Here is an 11,838-nt window from a genome sequence, read left to right on the forward strand (position 1 = left end):
CCTTCCCACCCAGGGACCCCCGTGTCATTATTCTTATAGCTTGGGTTTTTAAATGAGCCGGTCCCAGCGGGAGGGACGCGCAGGTTAAGGTGGAGGAACAGCCCCCTCGGCTTGGCCCGGCCCGGCTCTGCCCGGGTTTGGCTATTTCAGAGCTGTTTTGCTATTCAGGAGCTTCTGGAAATCCAGTGGTTTGTTGTGCTGGGTGACTGCAGGGAGGCTGTATCCTTGCGCTAGCAGCTGGAGCAGGAAGCTTCCCAGGAATTTGTTGTTCCTCCTGCAGGGAGCTCTGTTTATCTGTATTTATCTCATCTGGAATAAAGGGTGAGACAGTTGAATCCTGCTTGACCCACTTTGGTCCTTGCTGCTTCTGAGAGTTTGATTTTTCCAATTACAAAAGATGCTGAATTCAGTTGTTCTGTGAAAACTTAAAAAAAAAACCAAACACAAAACCAAAATGTAACGTGGTCAGCTGGAAATGATTAACCAGGCTGAAAGAGGAAGGTGATGTTTCCTTGGGAGACTGAAGAGGAGGTCTCTTCATGTATTTTTCAGGCAAGAAGGAAAAGACCTCTGACCGGCCCAGTTCAGCAATTTCAGAAGAGCCTGAGCCTGAGCCTGAACCTGAGCCCAAGCCTGATCCGAATGTTCTGCAAGGAGAGGATATCCAGGCACTTGCAATTAAGGTGGAGGACCTGGAGAAAGTATGTATTTCCACTGGGTGAAAAAGCTGCCTTAACTGACACACTCTTTTTATGTGTTTAACAGAGGGTGCAGCCCATTTACTTAAGCCAAAACTCACTCTTGCAGTTGAGTTCTTACTCCATTTTGTCTGTCGTGCTCTTTATCATGATAAAATGTCACATCATTAGGTGCAATGGCAAAAAATAAAGAATTATCAGTCTTTACACAGCACTTTCAACTGGAAGGATAAATCATCTGCCTCTCCAACTTCATGGTCTCATAAGACCTGTAAGTTGTTTAGTAGCTTTCATGGCTTTCCTTCCAAAACTTGAGTCACACTGTGTGAGTGGAAGCATTTAACATCGAGTGACACAGCAGCAGAAATCTCTTGGGAAAGTGATTTAAAACTCTCCTTTCCCTGCCCCTGTTATAAACCAGAGTTTAGAGGAATGAGACAGCAACTGAGCTGGTATTTCTGCAGCTGCATAACGTGCCTCATAGGGGAGGAATCAGAGAATCATAGAATGGTTTGAGTTGGCAGGGACCTTAAAGATCATCTCATTCCACCCACCTGCCATGGGCAGGGACACCTTCCCACTATCCCAGTCTGCTCCAAGCCCCGTCCAACCTGGTCTTGCACACTTCCAGGGATGGGGCAGCCACAGCTTCTCTGAGCAACCTGTGCCAGGGCCTCACCACCCTCACAGGGAAGGATTTCTTCCTGATATCTAATCTAAACCTATGCTTTTAGTTTGAATCCATTCCACCTTGTCATGTCACTCCAGGCTCTTGTGAAAAGTCCCTTTCCAGGTCTCTTACAGTAACTGTACTGATATGACCTTTGCATATCCTATAAAAGCATCAGATGGATTAAAGGTGAGTCAGTGTGTACCTAACTGCACTGTTACTGTTTATTTCCTGCAGGTTCATGCTCCACGCCTTCCCCATGATGCCGGGAGAATTCCAGTTAGGAAGAATTACCTCGTTCGAAAATACCTACCCAAGGAGGTGACATATCTTGTAGCACATCCCGCTTCCCCCAAGGCACCCAGGCAACCACTGACTTTTCCTGGTAGGGTTCAACTTCACATCTCATCTCTGGGTTTTGGTTTTGCTAAGCCAAATTTTAGTGACCTGGCTCTGGGGCTGGGTATTTTTTTGTGTGTGTGTGTTGTAGGACCAAAAGAGTTTGCTGATGGCTGCGAAGAGATTCTCCCTCATCACATTTTGGGAAGTGTCCAGGAGTTTAAGATGGAAGTCTGGGCCAGAAGAAGCACTCGGGTTAGTTTGTAAAGTTAGGAAAATGCTGCTATGTGTCACTTTTCCAGAGGTGGAGCGTGGTGCCAGCAGTACCTTTCGATGCTTTCCAGCACCTATCAGGAGCAGGTCAGGGCTGAGGTGTGGTTTTCCCAGCCTCGTCACACTCTGCAGGGAGGGTTTGCCATCAGAGAAACTGCACCAGCAGGTTTTGGAGTGCTGTGTGCAGGACCAGGTCATGGAGGGAACAATTACACAGGCTTCCTCTTCCCTCTGTGCTCTTGTGTTGGCATCAGGGAAGAGCTAGTGTTGCAGCAATGGCATTACTGGAGTCTAATTACTCAGATAAATCCTTCCGTTGTCTCTTGAGTGTGTTCCTACTGCCCTGCTTTTGTTCCTCTCAGAGTGCTAATGTAAAAGTACAGTCAATCAGAATAACTCTTTTCTCCTGCCCTCTCCCATTCTTGTTTTGGTGTGCATGAAGAGGTTCATTTAGTGCTTCCTTTCTCATCAGAAAGCAGATGTTATTGAGGTTCCTCGTCCGGATGTTACTGCAGCAGCTTTGAAAGAGAAGCATGGAGGAGAGAAGAAGCAAAAGGCTCCTCAGGCCCAACTAGCAGGGCACAGAGCTCTCCAGAACTGGAGCCATCATATGGCAATCAGGAAAAAGCAGGAGAAACACCTAGGAGGTGAGACAAAGCTGCAGAGGCCTCCTTCTGTAAAATTCTGTGTGTAGGTGAGGGAGTTTGATGTCCCCACACCAAACTGCAGTGGTTATCACCTACCAGGGTTAATCCTGTTGCCATTGCAGTCTAATTCCATGTTCTCAGAGCTCCCACATGTGCTAGTGGCTGTGGATGTGGTGGGAGGGTGAGCTGGTGGCTCTGGCTGGGGCAAGGACAGTGGATTTGGCAGGGGCCAGTGTAAATGGGTTACAGGTGAACAACAATAGTGTCAAAGGGTGTGCCCAGAGGTGCAGCACCGATGATGCGACATTTCCTCTTTACAGAAATTCTTCAGAAGCCAGAGAATGAATTGATGATGAACATCTCGGAGAATTACAGGCAAGTCATGGAAGAAAGGGACCTCATTGACCGGAGTCTCCCCTACCTCCATCCTGGAAAGGTGAGAGCCCCACATCCTGTCTGTTCTGAATGTGCTGCTCTTGTGAAACAGCACAGACACTGGTGTGATGAGTAACATCCCTGAAGAGCTGTCAGTAGGTATTTATCAAAGCCACTCTTGAGTCCTTCAGCCTGGTGTCTGAGCAGAGCTTTCAGGGATTTTAAAAATAAAACCAGGAACTGTGCTATCCATACTATTCAGAGGAAAGTGGGGATGAGCAAGTGCCATTTCTGGGCTCTTAACAAAGACTGTCCTGCCCAGGGAAGTGACATGGGAACATGTCACAATTGCTGTTCCAGGGGGCAGAGAGATCTGATTGATTCAGGCTTGGATTTTAGTGATTGCCAAGGAGAAAGGGGTATGGGCAAGGCAGGAGGATTATGGGAGGATCCTGTGTTAAAATAATTTTTTTACATTTATAGCACTGTCAAAGAATTTGCATTTGTGTGAGGCTTTATTTTAAAATCGCTCAACCTTCACGTAGCACTAGGTAGAAGAAAGTTCTTTTGTCTTTGACAGCAGCCTGATAGAAATTTTGGCTTGCTCTGCAGAAAGGGATAATTCATAGACTATTAAAATGTTCATATAGGCAGGATCGGATCCTTTCTAGTCCCTATGAAAATAGCAGGTAGCTGTGCAACTCTGTGTCAGTGGGAGCCTTGTTTTCCACCACAGGGATTCCGAGTAGGAAGCGAGTTCTGGAGCCAGCCCGACCGTATTGGAGATGAACTCACCGGCCTGACGCTGACACTGACTCGGACAGAACGTGGGGACCGAGAGCCAATCACTCATGTGGGCAAACCCTGCACTGTCCAGAAGGAAACGGGTAAGGGAGCACTGCAGAGGTGTTTCCACAGAAATGGGCCACAGGTGTGGAGGGAGCAGCTGCTTCCCAGTCATCTGTTGAGCCTCCTCTTTAAAACTCCGTGAGGCCTAAATTTGGCAGAGAGTGAAATTTAATAGGCACGTGAGTATGTAGAGAGTGAGCTCTTGTGTGGGTATTTCCACAGCTCTGAAGCCCCCAACGAAGATTCCTTACCATCTAACCTGGGATAAGAGTCTTTTCCTGAAACATCGGCGGCAGGAGCTGAAATCTGTCCTGGAGGAGCTGGGTTTTTATAAGCCGGTAAGACCAGAGGAGCAGGGACATTCTTTGTGTCTCTTGTTACTTGTCAGTAGAGTAACATAAAATTGCCAAGAACTGGGTCTGAAAAAGCATTAGGAGTCTAAAACTTAGCCCCACAGTACTTTTCTTGGAAGTTCTGACATTTCCAGAGGGCCACACCCATGAAGGAGTTGTCTGGCCTCCCAAAGTGTTGCGTGGAGTGGTCTAGGTGCCTCAGAATAGGACCCCAAACCAGCAGCATGAAGCTGCCAGGACCTAGGCCATGAAAAAACCAGCCAAATAGTGGTGTAGGACTTTGATTTAGTGCCCTGGGACAGAGGGAAGACATGTTACCCATGTGGAAAACACACATCTAAAATAATCTGAAGGCAGGTAGTCCCTCCTCCTAAAAACAGAATAAACCTCACTTTTTTTGTCTTTGAAACCTGTCTCTGGGGATGAGAAATGTGTGCGAGGGAGACTTTTCCCATTCACAGATGATTTGTAGTGGGGAATGCAGTCATCTAGGATTCTTGGGAAACTCAGAATTGGTTCCTTCCTGAGTCTCTTGAGCATTCTTTGTATACCTCTAAAAACCATTGTAGGAGCAAGATACTTCAACTTCACTTTCCTTGACTGAGTCGGTGCATTTGGCTGGTATTATAATTTCCTTTCTATATAAAAAAAGAAACCCTGAGTTGGTCATTTTTGTGTATGTCCAGGATCTGGAAGGACTGGAGCTGATTGGTAAAGGGCAGCCATTCACGTCTGTCTCAGCAGAGGCTTCTCCATGTTCCACTTCTCCATGTTCCACTCCTTCTGAAGAGACTGAGTAAGCTTTACTTCTTGGCAGAAGTAAAGAGTTTTGGATATGTACCACCAGTCTGTAAAGGTACCCTTAGCTGTTTTTAACCAGAACAGAGAGGAACCTCCAGTGGGCACAACAAAAGGCATATTTTAATATAATCACCAGATTTAGAAATCTTTTTGCCTTGAGGCCTTGTGTCTAAGGAGCAAGGCTCCGTCCTTAAGGAGAGGAGTGTGTGGAAAAGCGTTAGTTGGGATTATTTCTTACAGGGTCTTGTAAATTATCCCTGGTTCTCTCCTCTCTGAAAGTGAATTTTACTCCATGAAAATGCTGGCTCTTGTTTTCTGTAGCAGTGACTCCTGCGACGTGGCTCCAGAAGAAGAAAAGCATCTATCTTTAGTTTTCTGTGGCAAGCCTGCTCGTTGGATCAAGGGCATCACTTCTTGCAGGGTAATTGTGAGATTTTAATTGTTTAGTCAAACTAAGCCTGTGTGAGTTCCCAAGTCACGGCTGTACAATGGGTGTCACTCCCAGGCCACAGAATGGGGAATTTATTCTGAACATAATAGAGTATCCCTCTGTTTGCTCTGGAGAGATGTAGGGACAGAAGGGGTTGCTCTGGCTGTGGTGTGAGCTTAGATTGCCAGGCTCTCTCTGTATAATGACCACCTCACTGGACCTGCCTTACAAGTTCTGCTGAGGTTCAACCCCTTATTTGAGCTATGACTTCATGCAGGATAAATCCTGCCAGATAGAGCAGAAATTGTTATCTTTCTCCTCTTCATTGCAGAATGAAATTGGTGTTGCTGCCCGGCTCACCTTCGAGACTCTGGCTGGTGAGGAGGCCGAAAGCTTCCTGACGGTGAGCAATGATGGCACAGCTGCCATCTGGTACAGCTGGATGAGGCTGCCCCAGCAGATTCCCTCCAGAGAAACCAAGGGGAGGAGGATGCCATGTTTTTACTTTGATACCAGACCAGGTACGAGACCTTTGTACCTCAGCCAGAGAGCAGGTATTCAGGAGTTTCCTGAGATGTGGAGTCTGACTAATGGCACAGCACTGCTGGGTGATTCTCCTGAGGAAGCTCCTGGGTGTCAGAGCTGACTCACCCCAAAAGAGCTGTGCAAGGCAGATCCCTCTCATGAAACCTAAAGGAAAGGAGGTTGCTCCTACTCTGAGTGCAAATGGGCAGAATATTGAGAAGTGAATAATTCTCTGATGGCAAATGGACCATCATCTGCTGGAGAACTGAGCTTGCTGTAGAAGGAGCATGTAGTGGAAATAACACCAGTTCAGTAGCATGGGGACTGGGAGTAAATCTGGAAGGAGAAGAGTAGCTGGATGAAGTGTGATAACCAGCTAAACTATGGTGAAAGAGTCTCCTACAGAGACAGGGACACTTGGGGTGAGGTTGGAAAAGGGTCAAGTTAACCAGGTGGCTTCTTGCAGACCGATGCATTTTCTCTCTTATTTCAGGTGTAATTTTGCCTGGAGAAACTCGGAGGTTTTCCTTTCTTTTCAAGTCAAGGAGAGCAGGCATTTTCAGTGAGCCCTGGGAATTTAGGACACATCCTCTGTTATTAGGAGGAGCTCTGCTGCAGGTGACCCTTTGGGGAATTGCTGTGTATGAGGATAAATTGGCTGACTTCAGAGAGAATCTGGAGGTAACCAAGCATGTGACTGGGTAACCGTGAGCTTTGAACTTTATATGCAAATAGAGGATAAGGGTGGGAGTGAACAACTGGTATTTTTATTGCTGTGTAATTAGGGCTGGGAGTGAGATGATTTACAGAAGGTCTGTACATACTTGAGCAGGTTTGCTAAATAACATGGGGGAACTTTGCAGTCTTTTGTAATGTTGTTACTAAAGACATGATTGTGTCTCCTAAAGTGTTCACGCTGGCCCTTTAAAAATGAATTTTCTGTTGGTAATTAATTTCATTAGTTACTTAGTGGAGATGGGATTGTGTGTTGTACGCTATGATAATTTAAGGTATAAAATGAAAATTACACTACGCTTTGAAAAGCATAGTTTGAGGGAGGATTTGTAGGGTTTGTTTGAAAAGCTGTTGGCAGTACTGCTGTGCTCAGCGGGGTTTGCAGTTATTCTTGTCCTTGTAACCCTGTGTAATATATGCGTGTGGTTACTGCCGTGGGAGTGAATTTGTTTGTGTGTTTGTATGTGGAATGGGGACTCACACATGCTGTTCTCGTTGTGGTGCCTCAGAGTGACCTGGCTGCTCGAGAAGGTGCTGCTATAGTCAAAGACAATCTCAGTGAACTTCTTGACCAAGTTCGGACCCCAGAGCGCACCCCATCTCCTGCCTATGCCACTGAGGAAGAGTTGTTCCACAGGAAGAACCCCGGGGTGATGTTTGCTATTTGATGGGTAACTGAAGTAACAGGGAGGGCAGATCCGTGGGGCTGGTGCATCCCTGGGTTTCTGGAGCTGGCAGAATCTGCCATGGAGGCTTTAACAGTTGGGTTTGAAGAGGAAAGGCAAAACTCATGTCTGTTTACTTTTTCCCTGTTATCACAGTTTTATTATCAGTATCAAGTGGTAAAGCAGCTGCACAAACTATGGAGACAGTACATGACTGTGCCTTCAGCCTTCGAGGAGAAAGTGCCCTCAGACCAGAGGAGCACTGCAGAGGAGGACACGGAGTACCAGGAGAGCACTGTGGAGCCTCTCCCTGCTCAGAGCAGCACCACGGAGCTCCCAGGTGGGAAGAAATCACTAGAGGAGGCTCCGAGGCAAAAGATGAGCATTGAGGAGGAAGAAGCAGGCCCATCAGGATGGAACCTTTCCCTTGAGGACTTTAAACAGGTAGTCACCTCTGTTCCCACTGATGCTGTGACAAGCTGATGGTGTTTTTGTTTCCCTTCAAACAGCCCAGCCTGCCCCAGTGTGGAGCCCACCCAAAGGTCTGCTGCCTATGTACTGGGAGTTAGAGATGATTTATGATGTGTATTGGCTCTGCTGACCACACCCTCAGTGCTCTTGTAAAGAGATTCCCAAGAGAGACTTTGTGGGCTGTTGTGTGAAGAAGAAAAGAGAACCAGACAACATAATAGATATTTTAAGCTCTTCCCCCGTTAGCTTTCTGTCATCCCAGGACTGAATGCGGGGGGCAGGCTAGTCTTACAGCCTCCCGTGGCTCCCCTAAGGGCTCCTTGCCTTGGAGAGTCCTTCCTATTCATCAGAGAACTAAGGGGGCACTCATGACAGGCTGTGGATAAAGTACAGACCTCCCTAGATTAAAGCAAGAGTGGTTTGGATTCTGTCAGCGGTTTTTCTGTAGTGCTCTCTTGGAAATCTCTCTGCTTCTTTTATAACTAAGCTTTACTTGGGAGCCTTGCAGCTCGCTAGGATCCCTGTTCCCCAGCACACCTGTGAAGTTGCAAAGGGGCTTACTGTCAGTCTGATGGGGGAATCTGGGATTGTTCCCTGGATCTTGGGGACCTTGGCCAAATCCCAGCCCTATAGGAAGCCACATGTGTAAGTGCCCAGTGCAGCCTGGTTTCAGGCTGGTGTCCAGGGAGAGAGCCATGGTGGTTCCATCGAGCTCAGGGCCCATGGACTGGGAATGAACCCTGAGAAGTGCTCCACACACCCTCTGTCTTTTCTCTCACAGGCCATAATGTCAATCCCTGGGGAAGAGCAGCGGGAAGAAGCACTGACCCAGCTCAATAAGGCAGCTCTGGAGCTGTGTGTTGAACAGAGGCCAGTTCAGTCAGACCTTCTGTATCCACTCTGGTGTGTTCCTTTGCAAGGAAAAAGCTTGTGAAAGCACTGTGTGATCAACAGCCTCAGCGAGCTCTGTTGCAAGTGTTGTGATTCAGAGTGCAGATAATTATATGAGGTCTAGAAGTCATCTTTACACTCTAGTTTTTTTATAGCTTAATTGTAGCAGCTGTCTAGGACCCAAATGCCTTTTTTTTTTTCCTTCTGGAGATAAGTTTAGAATATTAAATGCATGTAATTTTGGAGAGTGTACAAGATTATTTCTGGCAAGGTTATTCTAGTCTGTATTTAGGAAACCTTTGGGTATTTTCTGTACCCTTTTACTCAGATAACTGTCTCCTCCCTCATACAGTCTCTCTGTTCTTTGCTCAAGCTTTCAGATTGTAAACATATCAACAGCTTCTCATTGCTTCTAAATTAGAAGGATGCAGGTTCCTCTTGGTAAACACAGAGCAGGTTGATGCTGATTTATCAGTGTGTGTCATGTTGAGGAGCAGACCTAGTTTCACAGTAATATTTATGGGTCCCTGTGAGCCTGTTGATTTGCAAACCTTTGAGACCTTGGAGGGATCTAACGTGAGGAAGGCAGCTTAGCATCTCTCTGCACAGATATTTAGACTGTGGGTGTTGTTTTGTTGGTTTAGTTGTATAGAGCAGCTCTCAGCTGTAAGGTGCCTTTACTTCTGGGCATAGGGTTAAAACAAGGTGGCAATTGCTGCACTGTCTCCCTTCTGATCCTGATCCTTTTCTCAGCCTCCAGCTGTGGCGGGGAGCAGTTGATGATATGGTGAGTCACGCTCTGAGGCTGAGATCCCTGTATGGCTTGCTTAAGAAGGACACCTATGCAGATGCTGTTCCAGAGGAAACAGGTAAATGGTAGTTTTAGCACAGCAACTGCTTTCTGTGGACTGTTGGAAATCCAGAAAACGTGATGAATTTCGACCGAAATTTCAATTTCAGCAGGTCCCCCTCAAAGCTTTTATAAGAAAATGCATCAGAAAAAAAAGGCAGATTGTGTGACAGTCACAGTACTAATTGTGATCTGTGGTTTGGCATCAGTAAAAAACCACCTCACAAAAAAGCCTTTTAATTCAGCTACGTGTAGCTGTGGTTTTCACACAGACTGACCCAGCAAACACTGCCTTACTATTAGCTGTCTTACAGGCTTGTTCTGATACACATCTGAGACCTCTTCATTCCTTATTTAAACAAAGTACTCTTCAAGGTATTGTTTTTCAGTGCAGTACAGCTCAGATTAATAAAAAGAGGGAAGTACATTGCAAAAGTAATACACTCTCACTGTGTTAGTGCAGTGGGCTGGTCTTTCTGGATGTGTGGATGCTTTTGGGTAACTGAAATTCTTTCTTTGGTAGAGGAAGTAAAGCAAGGAGGAGAAAAAAAAGGAGGAAAGGAAGACAAAATAGCCACTAAGAAAGAAGAGAAAAAGGATAAAGAACGCAAAAAAAGCAGAGCAACACCAGGGAAAGAGAAAGTGGTATGTGTTGGGATGCCTGGTGAGCCCTGAGTGCAGGGGACAGTGTGAACAATTCTGAGGTTGTGTATCCTGAGTTTGAGCCGATTTCTAACCCAGTGGAAGAGGTGCTGCTCCTGGGAGGTGCATCTTGCAACAATCTGAGCGGTGTTCTGACCCAAGTCCCTTTTTTTCTTGGTCTGTCCCTGATTAGGAACATCAGGGCAGCAAAAAGCTGAAAGCGAAAGATGAGAAGCGGACACCTTCCATTGCATCAGTGAAGGTGAAAGAGGGAGCAGAGCCCCCAAAAGCAAAAGATGAGAAGCGGGCATCTGCTGCTTCATCACTGAAGGAGAAAGAGGGAGCTGTAACTACAGAGGGAGTAGAACCTCCTCAGGAGCAGGTGGACTCTGTTTCATTTGGAATATACCAGGAAAAACTCTATATTGAAGTGAGTCTGACCAAAGCTTGTATTTGTTGGGTTTTGTCCTTTTCTTGGGGTTGTTCTTTGCTTGTAAGTTACATTGAGGCTCAGGAGGAGAGGTAAACATTTTTTTAAACTCAGAAGACTGACAGACATATGTCCCTCATGCTGCAGCAAGGTAAGTGTGAAATCCAGATTAAGATGCCCTCTATTCCAGCCTGGAATCCGTTAGAAGAAATCCAGCCATCACATAGCCACATGCGGGACTTCTATCTGGGATGTCTTCAGCATGCTTGTGGACTCTTGAGGGATCAGCTGAATTAATTGTACCTCAGATAATGTTAAACACACTTCATAGCCAGAGAAGTTATTACTAGAGCTCTGTTAGCAGGCTGCCACTTCTGTGTGGTTGTGTGTGTGCCCATATGGTAATGTACTCCAGTGTGAGAAACCATCTCTGTCAGTCTCATCCTCAGGGTTTCTTTGTGTGTTTTCACTGCAACTGTCTTCTCTTGATTTCTGCTGCAGGTTTACAAGCTACTGGATTCAATGGTGAGTGAAATGGTGTCTTTATTTGAGGATCTAAAGCAATAACGTGCTCTGCAGTGGGAGAGCTGAAACCCTTTGCATGTAGAAATAGCTTTAAAAAAATAAATAAATAACCATATTTACACAGATTGAGTGGCAATTCTTTCTGAAGTGATTCAGTGATTACAAATACTGGGCTGCCTCTTTTCTGACATGCTGTGATGTGGGACTGTTGCTGGATCATCTGTTACTGCTACAGATGATCGCTTGCCAAGAAGAGACAAGGCAAGAAATATCACTGCTTCAGAAAACGTTAGGACTAGAAAATACTGGCATTTCTGCTAAGGAAGAAGAATTTAAAAGTGCCAGTCAACATGAGATGCGTTCTTTGTTTGTCGATTGCGCTCGGATGCAGGTGAGTGAGCAGGGTGTCCCTTTGTACTCAAGAGCACCAGTACAAAAAAAGTAACTTAGACAAATCCATCCCATTTTTGATCATGTTCTTGGCTGCTTGTCCAGTCTCCCCCTGGGAATGGCTGACAGCAGGCTTCTCTGAGGCATTCTGGATCCCAGTAAAAGCACTATCCCAAGGGATGTGCCAACCTGCCTGGTTTTGTATCCATGAATTTCCATCTTGTGCTGATCTTGCCATTTTTTCCATCCAGCTCAAGGTACCCATGACCCGTTGTGAGC

General features: G+C 46.1%; 1 protein-coding gene across 1 annotated transcript; it reads left to right on the top strand.

The window, feature by feature from the left end:
• Window positions 1–1,642: 1,642 nt before the first annotated feature.
• MYCBPAP (MYCBP associated protein) lies at window positions 1,643–11,294 on the top strand. Its single transcript, XM_029960046.1, has 17 exons — window positions 1,643–1,753; window positions 1,859–1,962; window positions 2,453–2,627; window positions 2,948–3,063; window positions 3,739–3,889; window positions 4,074–4,189; window positions 4,891–5,000; window positions 5,327–5,426; window positions 5,767–5,956; window positions 6,454–6,641; window positions 7,205–7,345; window positions 7,517–7,804; window positions 8,613–8,734; window positions 9,476–9,591; window positions 10,096–10,217; window positions 10,408–10,644; window positions 11,146–11,294. The coding sequence occupies exons 2-17, from the start codon at window positions 1,933–1,935 to the stop codon at window positions 11,209–11,211; spliced, it is 2,268 nt and encodes a 755-aa protein (XP_029815906.1). The 5' UTR covers window positions 1,643–1,753; window positions 1,859–1,932; the 3' UTR covers window positions 11,212–11,294.
• The last annotated feature ends 544 nt before the right edge of the window (window positions 11,295–11,838 follow it).

This window comes from Manacus vitellinus, unplaced genomic scaffold, assembly GCF_001715985.3.
Source record: "Manacus vitellinus isolate BGI_N305 unplaced genomic scaffold, ASM171598v3 scaffold_24_pilon, whole genome shotgun sequence".
NCBI lineage: Eukaryota > Metazoa > Chordata > Aves > Passeriformes > Pipridae > Manacus > Manacus vitellinus.

What these genes read in the sequence shown, in the direction of transcription:
- MYCBPAP (XM_029960046.1), top strand. Translation starts at nt 1,933, where the DNA reads ATGGAAGTCTGGGCCAGAAGAAGCACTCGG. An exon ending in GCAGGAGAAACACCTAGGAG is followed by an intron (nt 2,628 to 2,947) that starts GTGAGACAAAGC and finishes TCCTCTTTACAG; the next exon opens with AAATTCTTCAGAAGCCAGAG. An exon ending in AGGAAAAACTCTATATTGAA is followed by an intron (nt 10,645 to 11,145) that starts GTGAGTCTGACC and finishes TTTCTGCTGCAG; the next exon opens with GTTTACAAGCTACTGGATTC.